We start from the raw sequence: 20,910 nt of genomic DNA on the forward strand, positions 1-20,910 counted from the left end.
TAAAGGGTTTCCCATATGTTTATATCAAAATTAGACATACACAAGGTACCAATGGATTTCAACATTTTTACAGATCATTTGTTCTAAGTTTTTGAAACTCTACATTTTTAACAGAAATATTAGTTATTTAATTGTATACATACATCATGTTTGCTTTGGGTACAATCTGCTGTATAGCTGTGACTTTTCTGTGTTTTATTAATGTCTTCATTGTGTCTGTTTCACCTGCCTTAATCTGACATATTCGCATTATGCTCCAAGTAGAAATGTGCAACGTATCTCCGAAAATCCCCGAGGTCTAGAGAGGCGCCTGGGTTACAGGCTCTGTGTAGCTGCCATGCGTTGCTCATGGCTATGTCAATCATATAGCTCACCAGAACTGAGTACCATTTCTTGCTTCTTATTCTTACCCTGTATTTGGAAGTGATCTGCTCCATTTTAGCTACACCTTCCCTGCATTCATCATACAGTTTTACTATGGATGGTTGACTTATCTGAGGGATCTCCTTGTCACTGGCAAAACAGTGTATCTCATCGACTGGCTCTATGCCAACAGCATTGGAACACAGACTGATAATACCATCACCATGCCAACGACACAAAATTATCTCATCATTTTCTTCTACTCGGAAATCACAGTACCCCTTCTTCATTGTTTTCATATGTTCTGCACTCATAAGGGGGCATTTTTCAGTCCTGCTCTCACGAATTGTCCCTGTGGCCCTCACCCCTTTCTTCTTCAAGGCTGACACCAATGTGACACTTGTAAAGAAGCCATCGAAGCACAGGTGATATGGATACTGACCCCTTGCTAAAAGAACATCAGCAAAATTCATCACGAGGTTTCCACCGAAACCAAGATCAGGATCCTTACCTGCCATCAGAGTTGCTTCTTCTTGATGAGGCTCAAACCAAACCAGATAACCCTCTGTGGTAGCACCACACCAGATTTTATAGCCAATTCTAATAGATTTACCATTCAGAAATTGGTCACTATCAAAGCACTCACACATTGTCTTATCAAAACAGTAGTATTCTTCGAGGGGAGCATATAGGAGAAAATTTTTATTCATTTGCTTTATGAGAGGCCTCAATTTTGTGAACTTATCATTCTGATCTAGATGGCTATTATCTGCAAAATGCAGGTATGAGAAAATCAATTCAAATCTATCCCTTCTGATTGCATCTCTAACCAGGTTCTGGTCAGCATCAGACGTTTCCCAGTACATTCCCCTTCTGGGACGCCGCACGAGTCCACTCAAAAGCAGGACACCAAACACACACCTCACTTCCTGAACTGTGACTTCCAAGTTGACATTTTTCTGAGAAGCATAATTATTGGTTTCACTGACAATCAGGTTGAATGTTTCATCATCAAAAAATAACTCAAAGAACTCTACTGGGTTCAACTTTTCACTCTTGAGATTCAAAAGTCCAGAATCCAGTGCTGACCAGCATGGAAAGCTGGGTTTAATATCTCTTTTGGTCCAGTGCTTCTCTGGGATACCTGGCCCTTTTGGCCGTTTTGGAGCAGGCTGGGTCTCAGGCCCGTTATCCTCCTCCACATCTGAATCACCAGAAAATGCAAGCCCTTGGAGCAGTTCACTCACTCGAGCTTTGTCTTTCTTCCTCCCTTTCCGGGTGATGTCTCCTGCAGCATATTCCAGGGAGGAGATGTGCATCCGAGCCCACAAGTCCCCCGGATGACGGTCCTTGAGAGTGTTCAAATGCACAAGTGTCCTTTCAGCAGGAACAGGGGTATCACAAGGGGTCTGGGGTACACAGTCTCTGAGAAAGAAAAAACATAGGCTGTAAAAATTCTCAGTCTTATTTACTGATACAGGATAAATCCACTGACACCTAAAGATTCTTCTGTGGGGAATACTTCTCACTCGTGTTTCTGTGGGGAGGGCTCTGGCCAGACTGAGCATTTCTGGCCTCCCTTCTTCCAACTCATTCCTCATGACTTAACTGTTGAATCTGGGAGAAGGAACTGGGCTGTCCTCTTTCTGAGCAGGCTGCAGACATTCCATGTTCCTTCCCCCAGCCAAGATGGATCAGGAAGGCCTATGCGGAAAGGATGCAGCCACTATGCATCCATTTAGCTCTGCCTCTGAGCGGCTTTATTGGTCTAGCTTCTCTCAGTCATAAAGCTGAGGTTTCTAGACTATCTGTTTTACTCCTATGTCTCTATCAATTGGTTCTGAATTTAGACAAAGAAATGGGTGATTATTTAACTGAGCCCCCTCATCTCTAACAGACTTTCTGAACAAAGAAGGATTTAGCCTCCTCTAGTTCTGCATTCATCTGGTGGATACACTGTTTTGGGGAGAAACAAAAGAGAAACTCAGACTGATTGCCCTTGAACTGATTTTTATGGGTTTCTCAAAGAAGTGTGCTAAAGTTACTAAGATGAAAACTATTACTTCATACAAGCTTCTTAAATTCTAGAAATCTGCGTTTTATTTACTAATGTCCTGTTGGTAAATGGTCTAATTTAAGAAGACATAAGGGAGAAAAAAGCAGTGAAAAACGTATGGTGTAATATAATTTACAGTACATATGTTTATCTGCTTAGAGCATTTATGCTCAGTCGTGTCTGACTCTCAGTGACCCCACCGACTTCTCTGTCCATTGGATTCTCCAGGCAAGAATACTGGGAGTGGGTTGCCATGCCCTACTCTAGGGGATCTTCCTGACTCAGGGATCAAACCCAAGTCTTCTGGGTCTCCTGCATTGCAGGCAGATTCTTTACCCACTGAGCCATCTAGGAAGCCCAATATAATTTACAGTATATATATTTATCTGCTTAGAGCATTTATCATCCTGAATGTCATTAATATGTGTGTATGATCCATTCAACACATCCATCTTAAGAGTTCCCTGACATCCTCAACTTCAGGGATCCTCCTTGAATCCTGTCACTTCACTACACTGAACTTTCCATTGCTGAAAACTCCAAAAGCTCACTCTCTGGTCCCAATTTCTTTTCACTCTAGGCCCCTCATAAAGTTGTCCCATGGTACTGGTTCTTCCCTCTCACTCTGGCTCCTCCATTCCCTCCTCATTTTACCTCTCTTGCTCTTCCATCTAGACTTCATGATCCACTGCCTTAGTCCCTCTCTTGCCAGGATCATCAGTCACCCTGCCCCAGTGTCTGTAGTCTGGACTGGCAAAATTCAGCACCCGATCAACCCCCTCCTCAGTCTTCTCTATTCCTCACCCAGGAGTGAGCAGTGCCACAGAATCACACAATGAGGTAGACTGATAACAGCTAATAATGATGGTCTCTGAAGTTCAGCTAGTTACTCAATACTGCCCAGAAATCCTTCTCATGTCCTCTTGTCCCTTTATTCCCAGTTCCCCACAATGGGTGTTTCATCACTCTTCTCAGATCTTCTTTGTACTCAGTTCTTGGTATCTCCAAACATGATCTCTTTTCCTACTCCAAAGAGGACCCAGAATTTTTCAGGCAGAAAGTTGCTCTTCAAAATGATCTGTGACTCTTCTCTCCCAGTTCTTCTAGCCTCTCTAGGCATTTGCATTTTCTTTCTCTCTCTGATCTGCCTCCTCTTTATTTGGTAAATGCCGGCTTACTCGTCAGGTTTTGTTTCAAATGTTACCTCTTCTGGGATACCCTCTCCAGTACCCAGATCTCAGTTGGGTTCTCTGCCGCAAGATCTATCATAGCTACAGGGCACGAAGTCATACCGCATTGTGTTCTGTGTTCACTTATCTGCTGTACCCTCACATGACTTACTGAAGGTAGGGTCTCTGTATTATATATGATTCTGAATATGAGTGATACTATGCTTACTGAATGAGTGAGGATGTTGGGGGTCACTCAATCTCTGATATCATGATGGAGCCTCAAACCTAGAACAGCCTACCCCTTCAGACTTCTTGTCACATCAAACAGTAAGATACTTTGATTCTCAGAGGCACTGTGAGTCATGGTTTCAGTTATCTGATGTAAATGTACCTGACAGACACATGAGCAGATTTGTATTATCTAATTATAGTCCTGAGCTAAGTCACAGTGTTACTTCTCGTTTAGTACAGCTTGGCTCAGACTTCACAAGCTTTATGAAAGATTTCACTTCTCAAGCTTTAAGACGTTTCTCTTTTAACTGAGATTGTGGTCCCTGTTTGCCTAAGATGAACAAATGTCAAGAAGAATTCTCATCCCCTGCCCTGCTCTTCAATATAATTATCCCAAGCTGTTTCCTTTTTCTTCTTTACTCAAGTCTCCAAGGAGTTGGTGGTCTCACCAGAAGCCCACCTTCTGCTCATGATCTGGTCTTTCTGCTTCAGGAGCACCTATGCTACACACTCATTCATTCCACAACCAGCACTCGTGTATGTACTCTTTTTTTTTTTTTTTTAATTGATATTGGAGCACGGTTGAGTTACAACGTTATTAGTTTCTTTTGTACAGTAAAGTGAATCAGTTATACACATATCCACTGTTTTTTTTTTAAAGATTCCCTTCCCATTTAGGTCACTACAGAGCACTGACTACAGAGTTCCTTGTGCTATACAGTAGGTTCTCATTAGCTACCTATTTTACATACAGTAGCATATACATGTCAATCCCAATCTCCCAATTCATCCCACCCCTCACTTTCCCCATTCCTAACCATAAGTTTGTTTTCTACATCTGTGACTCTCTTTCTGCTTTGCAGATAAGTTCATCCATTTTTCCTGATTCTACATATAAGTGATATTATACAATATTTGTCTTTCTGGCTTACTTCACTGTGTATGACAGTCTCTAGGTCTCTGCAAATGGCATTATTTCATCCCTTTTTATGGCTAACATTGTATATATGTATGACATCTTTATACATTCCTGTTGATGGACATTTGGGTGTCTTCCATAACCTGGCTGTTGTAAATAGTGCTGCAGTGATCACTGGGGTGCATGTATCTTTTTGAATTACGGGTTTCTCAGGTATATGCCTGGGAATGGAATTGCAGGGTCATATGGCAACTCTAGTTTTTTGAGGAACCTCCATACTGTTCTCCATAGTGGCTGTACCACTTACATCCCCACTAACAGTGTAGGAGGGCTCCCTTTTCTCCACATCCTCTCCAGTATTTGTTGTTTGTAGGTTTTTGGATGATGGCCATTCTGACTAGTGTAGGTTGATGCCTCACTGTAGTTTTGATTTGCATTTCTCTAATACTTAGTGATGTTGAGCATTTTTTCATCTGTTTTTGGCCACCCGTGTGTCTTCTGTGGAGGAATATCTATTTAGATCTTCTGTCCATTTTTTCATTGTTTTGTTTTTTTAAAAAACTTTTAATTTTATATTGGGGAATAGCCAATTAACAATGTTGTGACAGTTCCAGGTGGACAGCAAAGGGACTCAGCCATACATATATGTGTATCCATTCTCCCCCAAACTCCCCTCCCATCCAGGCTGCCACATACCATTGAGCAGAGTTCCACGTGCTATATAGTAGGTCCTTGTTGGTTACGTTTTAAATATAGCAGCGTATACATGTCCATTCCAAACTCCCTAACTATCCATTGAGTTTTTTTAAAATATTGAATTGCATGAGCTGTTTGCATATTTTGGAGATTAATCCCTTCTCAGTTGCTTTGTTTGCAAATATTTTCTCCCTTCCTGAGGGCTGTCTAACTGTAGGTTTGCTGTATAATGGCCTTTTATTATGTTGAGGTACATTCCCTCTAAAACTACTAGAGTTTTAATCATAAATGGGTGTTGAATTTTGTCTAAAGTTTTTTTTTGCATCTATAGACATGATCATATGGTTTTTATTCTTCAATTTGTTAATGTGGTGTATCATATTGATTGGTTTGCATATATTGAAGAATCCATGTTGCATCCCTGGGATAAATCCAGCTTGATCAGGGTATATGATCCTTTTAATATGTTGTTGGATTCAGCTTGCTAGTATTTTATTGAGGATTTTTGCACCTATGTTCATGTGATATTGGTCTGTAATTTTTGTGTGTGTGTGTGTGATATCTTCGGTTTGGGTATCAGAGTGATGATAGCCTTGTAGAAGGAGCTTGGGAGTGTTCCTCTGCAATTTTCTGGAAGAGTTTCAGAAGGGTAGGTATTAACTCTTTTCTAAATGTTTGACAGAATTCACCTGTGAGGCCATCTGGTTCAGGACATTTGTTTGTAGGGATTTTTTTCCCACTTTGGGGCCGTTTTATCTTTTTATAAGATAATTTTTTATTTGTTTTATCTTTGGCTGTACTGGGTCTTCATTGCTGCATAGGCTTTTTTCTAGTTGCCGTGAGCAGGGGTTACTCTTGGTTGTGGTGCACAGGCTCCTCACTGTGGTGGCTTCTCTCGTTGCTGAGCACCGGTTCTAGGACACACGGGCTTCAGTAGTTGTGGCTCCTGGGCTCTAGAGCACAGGTTTAGTTGCTCCACGGCGTGTAGGATCTTCCCGGACCAAGGATCCAACTCATGTCTCCTACATTGTCAGGTGGATTCTTTACCCATGAGCTACCAGGGAAGCCCTGTTTGGAGTTTTTTAATTGAACTTTGTTTCCGTACTTGTGACTGGCCTGTTCATGTTTTCTACTTCTTCCTGGTTCAGTCTTAGAAGACCGTACCTAAGAATCTGTCCATTTCTTCCAGGTTGTCCATTTTATTGGCATACAGTTGCATAGTAGTCTCTTATGATCCTTTGTATTTCTGTGGTGTCAGTTGAAACTTTTTCATTTCTTTTTTTTTTTTTTTTTTTACACCATTTTTAAAGATTCCACATATAAGCAACGTCATGGTATTTGTCTATTAGTTCATTCAGTGTGATCATCTCTAGGTCCGTTCCTGTTGCTGCAAATGGCATTTCATTCTTTTTATGACTAATATTCCATCGTGTATGTATAGATACACACACATATACATATGACATCTTCTTTGTCCATTCACCCATGGATGGACATTTAGGTTCCTTCCATGTCTTTGCTATTGTAAATAGTGCTGCACTGGGGTGAACATATCTTTCCAAATTAGTTTTCTCTAGATATATGCCCAGGAGTGATATTGCTGGATCATAAAGTGAAAGTGAAGTCGCTCAGTCGTGTCCGACTCTTTGCGACCCCATAGACGGCAGCCTCCCAGGCTCCGCGGTCCATGGGATCTTCCAGGTAAGAATACTGGAGTGGCCTGCCATTTCCTTCTCCACGGGATCTTCCCAACCCAGGGATCGAACCCGGGTCTCCTGCATTGCAGACAGACGCTTTACTGCCTGAGCCACTAGGGAAGCACTGGATCATAAGGTAGCTCTAATTTTAGTTTTTTAAGAAATAGTGCAAATTTTTTTTAATTGTCTTGGCCACATTGCATAGCAATGTGGGATTTTAGTTTCCCAACCAGGGATCAAACCCTTGCTTCCTGCATTGGAAGTAGTCTTAACCACTGAACCACCAGGTAAGTTATAGTACCGTAATCTCTTGACAGGTGATTGTGGCCTTAGCCCTCTCCCAGTGAGCTACTCCTTTGGATATTTGCTTCTTTCTACAACCTTTAACACTCCACTACTCCAAAGGAAAAGTCCTGGAGTAAAGGAGTTCAACATACGCAAGTGAGTTGCCTGGTATGAGTTCTCATTTCTCCTAAATGGTGAGTCATATATGCAAACGCACAGCTTACGGTGCTCCCCCTCCCTGCTCTACCTCAAAGCTCAGAAAAGTGCACCACGCATATATAAAGGAAAGCAGATGTCAGGTGTGCCCTGGAGCAGGAGTGGGGAGGTCATTGAAGGAAAAACCTCTGAGCAAGCAGTTACTTTGGAAAGAATCCCAACCCCTCCCCCAGGCCCATAGTTGGCATTTTTCTCACTAAGTTGTATGGACTCCTGCTAAAACCACATCCACTTGAGGCTTTCAGTGCATTTTTAGCAGCACAAATCCACAATGTGCTGTGCTTAGTCACTCAGTTGTGTCTGACTTTTTGTGACTCCATGGACTGTAGTGCTCCAGGCTCCTCTGTCCGTGGGGATTCTTCAGGTAAGAATACTGGAGTGGGTTGCCATTTCCTACTCCAGGGGATCTTTCCGATCCAGGGATTGAACCCAGGTCTCCTGCATTGCAGGCCGACTCTTGACCATCTGAGACACCAGGGAAGCCCTCAATGTACAAGCTCTCAAAAAATAAACTGGAACTTGCTGGTAGTTGAAAACATGCCCCCACAGTATCGGAAATCTGCTTTGGACAGCCAACAAGCATGCAGTCCACCAAACCACCACTGAACCAAAGGATGGACCTGAAGGACTTCAATCATTTTAAACTATCTGCAAAATCTATCAAGATGGCTGTCACAGCAGCTGCTTTAATTCAGTGAAAGGTGCATAGCATCTTTTTCTTGTGTATGCTAAAGTCCTTTAGTCAAGGACTTTTCCTTTGGAATAATACAATGTTAAAGGTTATAAAAAGAACCAAATATCCCAAGTAGCGCACATTTTTATACAGTATCAAAAGAAAACTTTTTCAATGCAGTGATTTTTAAGTATCCTCCACAACCCCAGAGGGTCATAAATCTAGCCCCAAAGCAGCAAGTTGGGCCCTCAGTTCTTATGGACAAAGTCTGTGGTAACAGGCACCAATTGCCACAAAATGAGCTTTTGCAAGAAAAGGCTTGTGGCCCATGAGGGGGTATTAGCCAGACTTTTCTCATAGAATTAAGAGTTGTATGGTATGACCTAAATGCAAGTCACCAGTCAGTAGGATGTCGTGTCAGTTAATTCAAGTCCCCTGGTTTACATTCTGTTACTGAGAGGGTTCTGGCTGCTAGCCCAGGTCGCAGCTCCAAGCACACGCATGCAGATGGTCAGAACTTTACAAGGAGGCTTTGTTTTCAGGATTGTTTTCAAGTTGGTTGAGATTTTTGCTGCTCTTCTTGGTTTTGCCAGTGTAGTTGTAGTTATTGGTTAAACCCTAAACCCTGCAGTTCAGATGGAACTTACATCAATGCAATGTTTACCAGTGACCTACTTAGGTTATTTTTAATATTTATATGGCTGCTCTGGGTCTTAGTTTCAACATGTGGGATCTTTAGTTGTGGCATTCGAACTCCCATAAGACGTCTGGGCCACCAGGGAAGCCCACTATGTACAAGCTCTCAAAAAATAAATTAGAATTTGCTGGTAGTTGAAAACATGCCCTCACAGTAGTGGTGACGCCACTTACGGGATCAGCTTCCCTGACCACGGATCGAATCCAGGCCCCTGCATTGGGAGTGGGGTCAGCCACTGGAGCACCAGAGAAGTCCCCCAATTAGATTTTAAGAAAATCATGTCTAATGGCTTCAATGAGTTCCTTACGTATCTATAGTTTAAGCAGAGGCACACGTAATAAGAACATGTACTCCTTGAATGATTACATCTCACGGGCAACGTGCTGCCCATGAGTTTGCTCTTCTCTTGAGCCAATCTCAAGTTTTCTTCCCTACAGCTGAAACCCACCCCCTGCCAAGTCTACCATTCTGTCACCTTACTTGACTCATTTACAACAGGCAACCCTGTGGACTTGCTCCTTCCCAAAATGGGTGTCCACTGGGCCTCCAGGCGGCCTCTCCCTTGGTTTTCCTACATCAAAGGCAGTTCCCTCATAATCACTTTGTAGGTTTTTCATGTTGACCAGTCTCCACGTTGGAGGGCTGAGTCCATCCCATCTAGGTGACCTCACTCCGTGTTTTAGCTTCAAATATCATGCATTTGTCCCAGCAGACATCCTTCTAGACAACTTTGCTTTTAGAAAAGACATAGCTACACTAGTACCTGATTCCACAAATCGAACAAAATCCAGAGAAAATTTCTTCTATAGAAAAAATAGGTTACAACTGAAAACAGCATTCAGCATTTCTTTTGCAGTGAGCCCTCAAGAGACAGCATGCACCCCACAACTACACTCAGCATCTCTGTATCAAGCTGCCATAGTGCTGATATATGAGCATCTGTGCTTATCTCAATTTATTCTATGCATCCATTAACAAGATGCAGCTGCCCTGAGTTTACTGCTTTGCTTTATACCATTTCTGCTCTAAGAAAGGTTTCATAGGAAGGCCCTACTTCAGAGCATGGGAAACCTGTATCTCTGGACAAATTCTCCAGCTCTCTTCCTGATTCACCTGAGTCAGCTTCCCAGTCTAGCCTGTTCAAAACTGAACCCTTGATTTCCTGTACGGTCTTCCCTGTGTTAACTCCTTTCTTCCAGATGATCAGGACAAGACACTTGCCATCCCCCTTGTATCTTTCACCTCATTCAACACCTTAGCAAATCCTCTTCTCTAACTTCGAATCACCTGTCCAACTACCACCTTAGACTAAGCCACTCTCTCATATTGTTCATCACTGTTCTCTTTGCTTTTACCTGGCCACCCAGCACCCAAAATGACCCTTTAGATCAGATCACATCACCCTGCCACACAAAGCCCTCTTGGGGCTTCGGTGTGATTTGGTTTCTTTTCCTGTGCACTTCCTTCTCTAGCTCAGGTCCTCCTGCTATCTTGGGCCCAGCATCCCGGCCACCTTGTCCCCTGAACCTGTCAACCACACTCTACTTCAATTTACTACTCTTTTGCCTGGCATGCTTTGCTCCCAGATACCCACATAATCTCCTTCCTTTTCAGCTTCCTCTTACTAGACAGTGACACAAAACACATGCCTTCTGATGTGTACAGGAAGTAGCTACCACCTGTTAGCCTCGCAGTTATCTTGACCCAGATGACACTAACTAGAAAACAATCCAAAATAAGCCTTCTTAGGCAACTCCAGTATTCTTGCCTGGAAAGCCCCATGGACAGAGGAGCCTGGTGGGCTACAGTCCACGGGGTCGCAGAGTTGGACACAACTGAGCTACTAATAGCAACCCACTCCAGTACTCGTGCCTGGAAAATCCCATGGGCAGAGGAGCCTGGTAGGCTGCAGTCCGTGGGGTCCCGAAGAGTCAGACACAATTGAGCGACTTCACTTTCACAGGCAACTACTTGGCCTCTCTTCACTCCTAGTCTCTGTATTGCTATTCCTTTCAGCCTTCTGCATGCAAGCTCACGCTATCAGGTCACAGCTTATGCTACTTCTCCCACTGTCTTGTCACCTTCATAGCACTGACCCCTGCCTGAACATTCTCCCACTAGTTTCAGAGGTGAGTGGTCTCCTGTATCACTGGCATGTTGTCTACACTATTTACAATAGAATGTCTAAAACTGCCTTCAGCATGACTGCGGTTTCCAAACAATCATTTGGACTGCCACCAGGGGGCACTACCAACCTGAGGCCCTGCACCATCCCATGGACTCCTTGTGTCCCTTGCTTGTAGGGTTCCAAGTTTGGCCCTGTGTTCCCCCATTCAATCTGGGCTGCCACAATCAGACAGGCAGAAAGCGCGAGGATGTTTTTCTTGCATCTGTAGTTCATTTCTAATTTTATTGAGTTCTCTCCTTTTTTCCTTGATGAGTCTGGCTAAAGGCTTATCCATTTCACCTTTTCAAAGAACAAGCTTTTAGTTCTTTGCTCTTGTTTTGTCTCTATTTCTGCTCTGATCTTCATGATTTATTTCCTTCTAAGTTTGGGTTTTGTTTGTTCTTCTTTTTTTAGTTGCTTTAAGTGTAAGGTTAGGTTGTTTGAGATTTTTTTTGTTTCTTGAGATAAGACTGTACTGCTATAAACTTCCCTCTTAGAATTGCTTTTGCTGCTTCTCATAGGTTTTGGATCAACATGTTTTCATTGTCATATGTCTCCAAGTATTTTTTAATTTTTCAGTGACTCATTGGCTATTTAATAACATTGTTTAGCCTCATGTGTTTGTGTTTCTTACAGGTTTTTTTCCTGTAATTTATTTCGAATCTCATAGCATTGTGGTCAGAAAAGATGCTTTTATGATTTCAATTTTCTTAAGCCTCAGTAAACTTGTGGCCTAAGATGTGATCTATCTTGGAGAATGTTCTGTGTGCATTTGAGGAGAAAGTGTATTCTGCTGCTTTTGGATGGAATGCCCTCTGAATACCAATTAAGTCTATTTGGTCGAATCTCTCATTTAAGGTTTGTGCTTCCTTTGTTATTTTCTGTCTGGATGATCTGTCTGTTGTTGTTAATTGGGGGCTTAAAGTTCCCTACTACTATTGTGGTGCTGGTGATGTCCCCTTTCATGGCTGTTAAAGTGCAAGTGTAGTCATCTAGTCGTGTTTGACTCTTTGTGACCCCATGGACTGTACCCTCTGTCCATGGAATTCTCCAGGTAAGAATACTGGAGTGGGTAGCCATTCCCTTCTCCAGGACCATGGCTGTTCAGAGCATCTCAATATATAAGGCAAATGCTATGTTGGGTGCATATGTGTTGTCTTCTTGTATTGATCCCTCAGTCATGACGTAGTGACCTTCCTTGTCTCTTGTCTATTTTGTCTGATATGAGTATTGCTACTTCAACTTTCTTTTGATTTCTATTTGTATGGATATCTTTTCCCGTCCCCTCACTTTTAGTCTGTATGTGTCCTTATGTCTGAGGTGGGTCTCTTGTAGATAGCATATATACAAGGCCTTGTTTTTGTATCCATTCAGTCAACCTGTGTCTCTTGGTTGAAACATTTAATCCATTTACATTTAAGGTAATTATTGATATATATGTTCCTATTTCCATTTTCTTAATTGTTTTGGGTTTGTTTTTGAAGGTCTTTTTTCTTCCCTTCCTCTCTTCCTCTTTTGTTCTTGTGTTTCCCACCTAGAGAGGTTCATTTAGCATTTGTATAAAGTTGGTTTGGTGCTGCTGAATTTTCACAGCTTTTGCTTGTCTGTAAAACTTTTGATTTCTGTCAAATGTGAATGAGAGCCTTGCTGTGTAGAGTATTCTTGGTTGTAGGTTTTCCCCTTTCATTACTTTAAATATATCTTGCCACTTCCTTCTGGCCTGCAGAGTTTCAGCTAAAAAATCAGCTGATAACCTTATGGGGATTCCCTTGTATGTGCTGCTTTTCCCTTGTTGCTTTAATATCTTTATTTATATTTAATTTTTGTTAGTTTGACACTGTGTGGTCTCAGCTTGTTCCTCCTTGGGTTTACCCTGTATGGGACTCTCCTTTCTGTGCTCCCTGGATTTGGGTGACTATCTCCTTCTCATGTTCAGGAAGCTTTCTGTTATTAGGCCCTTTCTCCTCTGGGGCTGTTCACCTGTGGGTATGCTCTGTTGTGTCCCCTTTTGTCTACTGTGCGAGTCCACAAACTACACTATTGTTGGTGCTGCTCTCAGTCCCACCTTATTAACCCTGGGTATGTGGGCAAATGGCTCTGGTGACTCTCAGGTGGTGTTTTCACCAGGTCACTGGTGCAAATCCTACTATTACCTTTAATTTGTCCATTATCAGCTTCACTCCTTTTGATTCTTGCTCAGGACTCCCCTAATGGAGGCTGAAAATACCCTACCTATCTTCCTGTCTTAAGTCCTTTTCCAGATCTGATATTTCTTTAACCATCATGACAACAGCCTCATCTGCAGCCCTCACTCTCCTATCTCAATCCTCTGCCTTCTCTATCTTCTTTTTCTGGCTTCAGTATCTATAGCTCCACAAAAACATAAGGGAGCCAGGGGAACAGTGATCAGGCAAGGAACTGAGAGGATTCTTGAAGGCAACCGTGTGCCAACTGAAGGTTTTGTGTAATTATGATATACCGACAGGTCAGTGTCTTGACGTGGGGCCTCCTCTGATCATAGAAGTGAGTGTTACTTTTTCTGTATTATTCCAGGGAAGCAGACGTTTACCAACTGGTTTCTCTGGTTTCATTCCAATTTTTTACTTTTGTAGGAGCTATTCTACGTGGACACTCACCTGTTCACTATTCCTGAGGCCTCAGCACCTCGTTCCATTTCTTCAGAAGTTTCTTGCTTTGCATTAAAAAATCCATCTTTAGTTACAACTTCTTCAGCTAAAATAACACATTGATAATTCAAATGTCATTGCCACCTGAATCTAGAAAATATCTCCAGGGTAGGGAATAGGATGTTTCAAATTAAAACCAAAAATCAACAGGTGTCCCAGGAACATACTCATAGCAATCCTAAAAACGTGGTGGAGTGTGGGAAGATAGTAAGAAAGGTCAGTTTCCAGGGGAGAAGGCCTAATGGGACAAAGACTATTTAAAGAAAATTACACATAACTTTTAGTGTTCTCAGAGTAAAGAGAACTTCCTCTGATGTGAAGAAGGAATAAGGCAGAGGTGTTTGTGGAATTTCCAGATATTAAGGGATGTGTGAAAATGACAAATTATATGGGACCCTTGCAAAGGGGGAAAAAAAGGAGCAAAGGAGGAGACATTGAGGGAATCAGGGAACACAGAGGGATGATCAGAGAACAGCAAGAATCAGTAGGCTGAGTGTCTAGTAATAGAAGGTACTGTGATTGTGAGGGATACAAAATGACAGGCTGAGAGAAGTGTGGAGATCGAGCCCAGAAGAAGGGGAAAGAAGTGTGTGTAGGAAATGTGGGTTCATGATGGCTGAGTCAGGGTTAATGACGGGAAAGGTGGACACCAGTCAGAGGCCTGTCCTCACCCATGAGACTGACGTCTGTAGCCTCCTCCTGAGCCAGACTCGGAACTGGCCATTCCTCTGAGACAAGGAGCGGCGCTGCTTCCTCAGTCTTCACTGATGTCTACAAGGACAACAAATGGCCTCTTAGTCTTCACTGTGGTAAAGATAAAGGGACTGGTTGTGAAGGGTGCTGACTACCACACTGCACACCAGTAGGACCAACCAGCAGGGCCTGCTCTCTGAAGGTCTAGAGTAGCGTCCTGCCTCTCCTACCTTCTGAAGGTTGTCAGCAGTCCTGTGTCCCCTGGATGCATCACTCTGGTCTCTGCTTCTGTCCTTACATGGCCTTCTCTGTGTGTCTCTGTCATCACATGGCCTTCGTACAAGGACACTGACCACTGAACGCAGGGCCCACCCTGATGCAGTATGACCTCATCTTAACTTGATTACATCCACAAAGTCTATATCCAAATCAGATCAGTCACAGGCACCTGGGTTAGGACTTTAATATATCTTTTCCGGACACAATACAGCCCATAACTTCATCTTAGCCCTACTTCAGTTAATATGAATTTCCTCTTTCTCTGGCTGGTCTTTCATTATTTGACTCAACACTACTTTCATTCTACTGACCACCCATATCTCTGCCCTTTCATTGCCCAGACTGTTGATCTTCTTACTCCAACTTAATTCAAACTTGATTATGGTGCAACATTTAATTATTTCTTGGAGTTATTATGTTCAAATGTTTGCATTTTTTAAATTCATACACACACGGCTTATGGGATCTTAGTTCCTCGATGAGGGATCAAACCTGGGCCCAAGGCAGTGAGCATGCAAAGTCCTAACCCCGAACCACCAGGGAATTTTTTCTTTTCTTAATAAATTATTTTGTTTCTCCATTATGTTACATTTTAGGATAATTACATTGATTTAAATATACATAAGGGAAGTTTTACTTGCTATACATTTCACTTGCTATACACTGGTTTTCAGGAAGGTAAAGTATTAAGACTAGGAGGCCCAGGGTCTGACAGAGCCAATTAGAAATCACAGGTGAAAACAGAGAGGAGAGGACTGCATGAAAACCTGTCTGGAGGAAATGAACGCAGAGGAAAGGGCTTCAATGGGAGAGTTAAACACTTACAAACTAAACAACTCGGAAAATGACTGGACCACTAAAAATAAGGGGAAGAATGAACAAGAGTCCACTCTGTGAAGAAGATACACAGTACTGCCATTACCATCACCAAGTATGAATTGGGCATGTGCAGAACACTGGGAATATAAAGGAATATGAGAAAGAGGTTGGTTCTCAGACTGCGGAGAGAAACCAGAGGTTCCCCAAAAGAGAAAACATCTGTCACTGGGCATCAAATGAGTGGAGGCACTTTCGGAAACCAAGGGCCTCACTCTATCCCTTATACCTGAGATTTGGATGTGCCTTCTGCATATGGTGCGGAATGAGGCAACAGCGTGTATGTGTGAGCTCCCGGATGAGGCGCACATAGTGTGTGGTATTCGGTGACAAGGTGAAGGCAGAGGGATTGTGCCACCTGAAAGGCTCTCAGAGTGACCAGTGTGAGCCAAGAGAAGGGCCACGGATGGGTGGGCGGGGGAAGGAGGGCTACTACTGAGGTTCCCACAGCCTGGGCACCCTGCTCACCTGGGACCTGGCTGAGTTCAACCCCAGTACTGCAGCCTGGTCTCTGGGATTCTCTTCCTGGAGAGGGTCTGGTCTCTGGGGAGCTGGCCTTGTGGACGGAGCAGACAAGAGTCCTGAAGAGAAATAGTAGCTTTTACAAGAGCCCTTTGTGGGGGACCCAGACCCTAAATCTTATGTTTTTTAAACATCCAAGAACTAAGATACAGATCTTAAGCTAGAACATCACGTCTGTTTTCATTGTCAGGAATTCTAGAGCTTTAGCATCCCCCACCCACAGAATAAGTGGTGTTTATGAACTCATGAGATGCTTTCCAGTGATGCACTTTCACAGACATAAAAGAAAAATCAGAAATCACAGATGAAAAATAAGGAGAGGGAAGAAGAAGTTGGTGATTAAAGAAACATTAACCAGAGAACAAAGAAGAAAGGTAAGAAGTGGAGAACAGAGACAAAGCCAAGGGGCAACAGGAAAGCAGGTAAGAGAAAGATGAAAAGAGAAAGTGAGGATAAAAAAAATTGAGTTGATAATGGGGGAGGCTGGGTATGTGTGGGAGGCAGGGGGAGACGAGAAATCTTTCAATTTTGCTGTGAACCTAAAATGGCTCTAAAAAAGTCATACATGTACACTTGAAACTAATAGCACTGTAAATAAACTATACTTCAGTAAAAAATGTCAGACACACAGTCATACATAGAAGAGATGCTACCTGCAAACTAGGAGAACTTTTGAGAATCTGCTTCCTTGGAAACCATAATCCAAACAGTGATAATGACTGCACGTCACTGCACTGTTACTTAGAAAGATTCTTTCCCATTCCTTATCTGTATAAGGGGGAGAACACAGTCCACTTTACAGGGGCAATGAAGACTGAGATAACATAAAAGCCCTTTGTAAAGCCCTTTAAGACCCCATGCAAAGTAATGTACCACTGTTTGCCAAGACGGTAACAATAGAGGGAGTCCAGAATTACTAAACGAAGTGCACAGGGGATATTCTAACCCAGAACATAGCATTACTTTTCTTTGCTTCAACAGTGAATCACTGTGGAATCTTCTTGGTGCTGTTCCTTCATACTAGAGAGAATAAAGCTTGCTAGGAAAATAAAATAGCCTAGCCCATGATTCACTATTACCACCTAATCTCCCCGCAATGCATATATGCCAGAAAACCAACAGCTTAAAAAGCACAGTGTGAAGCCGGTCTGCTGTCAGAGAAAGGGCTAGGCTAAGGAGGGGCAGGATGGCAACAGAAAATGGAAGAGGGGCAAAGAGATCAAGAGCAATGGGAAATCTGAGCGCAAACGTCAGACCAGACTCTGTGATTGCTCCTTATCATCCTCCTGAGGTGGAAAAGCTTTAGGGTTAAGACTGGGAAGAAGGTAGAAGAATGTTTTCAAACATATTATGCTCACTACACACACCACACTGATCCCATTGCTCTATATTTCTGCCAAAGACAGAACAAGACAAAGTGGGCTTAAGTTGCCATGAGTAAGATGATACCAAGGTCTTTTCTACTTCTCCATCAACATATCTAAAATTTAACAATCTGTCTGACACTAAGAATCACAGCTGAGCATTAAGAGGCTAGTAAAACTCAAGTACTCGGTAGTTTTCATTTTAAACTAGTGTTCCATGACTTGTGGGAATGAAATACCAAATATACACAAATAACAGTCACTGTAAATCATACTTTTTACGGAAAAAAAAAAAGGCTTCAATGGTACCCAACTTTTTTTCAAGTCTGAACTTCCTGGTTTGAATTTAAACACCCCATAAAATGGCCCCAACTAACCTTCCCCCCCCGCCCTCCGCCTTTCCCCTAATAAACCCTACCCTCCAGCAGGAGGGGAGGGAAGGCAGGTAGCCTGGGGAATTGTTCTTCCATTCATTTGGTCTCTGGTACCCTGGAGAAATGTGCTTGGGTTATGACTAGTAGGCACACAGGTCCTTGGCTAGAGCCTCCGGAATATTTGGGAGGGCCTATGAAGGTATAAAAAGCCCTTGTGAATGACAGGGAGTGCATCTTGAAGGAGGCCACTGAAGAAAACATTACCATGGGGAAAAAGACAAAGTTATGGAAAGCTACCAAGTAAATATTTAAATTCCAGGTGTGGAATTAGAAATGTAGAGACATATAGTAAAGAGAATCTTAGCCAGAAGGTCAGGTGACAACGCTGCCTCTGCTGACCCTGGGCAAGTCATTTAAACTCTGAGTTTTGGCTTTCCTAACTATTAAGGGTGTTGAAAAGATCTTAGATTTCTAACATTTTACAATTTCAGGTGTTCTTAAAAGCTTGCTTAGGTACAGGGCTGCTGCTGCTGCTGCTAAGTCGCTTCAGTCGTGTCCGACTCTGTGCGACCCCAGAGATGGCAGTCCACCAGGCTCCGCGATCCCTGGGATTCTGGGATTCCCTGGCATCTCCTGGGATGCCATTTCCTTCTCCGATTCATGAAAGAGAAAAGTTAAAGTGAAGTCGCTCAGTCATGTCCGACTCGTCACGACCCCATGGACTGCAGCCTACCAGGCTCCTCCGTCCATGGGATTTTCCAGGCAAGAGTACTGGAGTGGGTTGCCATTGTCTTCTCTGAGGTACAGGGTTAGACAAAAACAAAACTTGAGAACACAGATAAACAAGCTTTCACGTAGAAGGCCACACACCTGTCAGTGGCCTGTTCCCAGTATCTTTACTAACTTCGCCCTCTGGCACTCACCACTCACTTCTTGGGAGGTCTCCTGGAGGGACTCTGGAGGCTCACTCTTCAGGGTGGTTGCCCCCAACAGGAGCTGGGCGCTCTGACACTCTGAAGAGGTTCCTTGATATTCTGTCACCAGGAGGTGCAGGTCCTGTCCTACAGTGTAGACAGAAGCCTGCGGACAAAAGATTCACTTTGAAAAGGTGTCCTGGTGGGAACTGGACTGAACAGCAGTTAGGGACATTCCCCAAAGGAACACCAGACAAGCTTCATTTAGTCCTTAAGTAGCGAGTAAGACAAAGTAGCAAGACACAGACATTCACTCATTTGGCAAATATGGACTGAATGCCTACTAAAGCCAGATTCTGTTCTACATGCTAAGCAAAGAAGAGACACAATACAGGCAAAGAACCCCTACCTGGAAAACAAAACAAAACCCCAGATTGATGCTTAAACCAGTGTGTGGAAATTTAATGAGAAATAGGATATGTATACCATCTCCAAATGTCTCCCACAGATTACTAATTACAAAGGGAAAATGGTAACTTGATAGTGGAGAAATCTGACATATACCACCTTAACCTCATCAGCAACAGGATGATCCACCACCGTGTGCCTCCTGAAGTGATGCACTGAGGAGACCACAATGTCACTGCTGTGGTATTCCAGCCAAAATGTACTACCTGGGTCTTATCGTGAGAAAATACAAGACAAACCCAAATTGAGGGGCATTCCAAAAAGTAACAGATCTGTACTCTTCAAAAATGTCATTGTCATGACAGAGACTGAACAACTGTTCCAGATCTAAGAAGACTGAAGAGACAGCAACTAAAAAATGTGTGATGATGGAATCGGGGCAAAACTGTCATAAGGAACACTATTGGGCTATCACGGATACATCTGAACAAGGACTACTACTGAGGTGATAGTATCATAAAAATTTTAATTTCCCAAAACATGATAATCTATAATCTAGTTATACAAAAGAATGTCTTTCTTCTTCAGAAACACACTGAAGTGTTTAGAGATAAAAGGTATCTCCAACTAATTCCATTTTCAAATGGTTCAAGAAAAAAAACTGCATAAGCTGTATGGGGGTGTGTGCGTGCACACACAATATGTATGCATACAGAGAGAGGGAACACTTGCTCACACAAGAAGGGTGCACATTCCTGTAACAAATGTTAACATTTCGTTAACATGTGTGTGAATCATACACACAGTTCTCTGCACTACTCTCCCAAGTTATAAATTATTTCAGAGTTAAAAATTAACAGACAAATGTTCGCCATTACATCTCCCACACCACCACACACATTCTCTTCCCACCTGTTCTCCTGAGTCTCCTGTGTCTCTCTCTAGACTCTCCAGCGCTATCACTGCATCCTCCCCACTCTCCAAAGAACACGCCTGCACCCTGGCCTGGAGCTCCTCGGGTAGGATGGTCAGGAACTGCTCCAGCACCAGCAGCTCCAAGATCCGCTCCTTGCTGTGGGTCTCTGGGCTCAACCACTGATGGCAAAGTTCTCGGAGCTGGGCCAGAGCCTCCCGGGGCCCAGGTACCTCCTGGTAGCAGAAGTGCCGGAAGCGCAGGCGGCAAAGCTCCCGAGTATTGGGGACACTCTGCTGTGAGCTGCATGTCTGTTCCCATGTGGGGTCTTCCTCCTTCACTTTCACAAGGCCGTCTCCATTTTCAGGAGCGGAGTCCTGCAAAACTTCATCCATGGTGATCTTAAAAGCTTCGAAAACAGTTCACTTAGCTTTTCCAAATGTACACCTGAGGCGTAAGTATTGATCAGTAACATGAGAATAACAAGAGCTTCAAAAATCTATGTAACACATTTATCTTTTTGTCCCCACTCTAAGTGATGCTCAAAAACTGGGCCTGCTTGCCTGTTTTATCAATAAAGTATACCTTGACTCCTAAGGGAGTAGAGCCCAAAGGGAGGGGATATAAGAGAAGAAGGGTTAATAAGAATGCCTGAGCAGCTTATACTTTAGATGGAGGGTCATCTATCTCTGTGTCTTTCTCACAGAA

The 20,910-nt window shown here is 43.0% G+C and overlaps 1 protein-coding gene and 1 non-coding gene across 3 annotated transcripts in view; both read right to left on the reverse strand.

The window, feature by feature from the left end:
* Nucleotides 1-20,910, reverse strand: part of PGBD1 (piggyBac transposable element derived 1) — a 26,657-nt gene continuing 5,747 nt past the window's right edge. For both annotated transcript variants that reach the window (XM_019985251.2, XM_070777504.1), the window contains exons 3-8: nucleotides 20,202-20,649; nucleotides 18,891-19,047; nucleotides 16,176-16,288; nucleotides 14,531-14,630; nucleotides 13,809-13,905; nucleotides 1-1,788 (exon numbers count right to left, since the gene is read on the reverse strand). In XM_019985251.2, the coding sequence (XP_019840810.2) occupies nucleotides 231-1,788; nucleotides 13,809-13,905; nucleotides 14,531-14,630; nucleotides 16,176-16,288; nucleotides 18,891-19,047; nucleotides 20,202-20,597 (2,421 nt within the window). In that variant the 5' untranslated portion in view covers nucleotides 20,598-20,649 and the 3' untranslated portion in view covers nucleotides 1-230. The remainder of the gene's footprint in view (nucleotides 1,789-13,808; nucleotides 13,906-14,530; nucleotides 14,631-16,175; nucleotides 16,289-18,890; nucleotides 19,048-20,201; nucleotides 20,650-20,910) is intronic.
* LOC139179169 (small nucleolar RNA SNORA31) lies at nucleotides 11,323-11,399 on the reverse strand. The gene has a single exon (XR_011563594.1). It is a non-coding gene; the product is annotated as a small nucleolar RNA SNORA31 (small nucleolar RNA).

Source organism: Bos indicus, chromosome 23 (genome assembly GCF_029378745.1).
Source record: "Bos indicus isolate NIAB-ARS_2022 breed Sahiwal x Tharparkar chromosome 23, NIAB-ARS_B.indTharparkar_mat_pri_1.0, whole genome shotgun sequence".
In the NCBI taxonomy this organism is placed as follows: Eukaryota; Metazoa; Chordata; class Mammalia; order Artiodactyla; family Bovidae; genus Bos; species Bos indicus.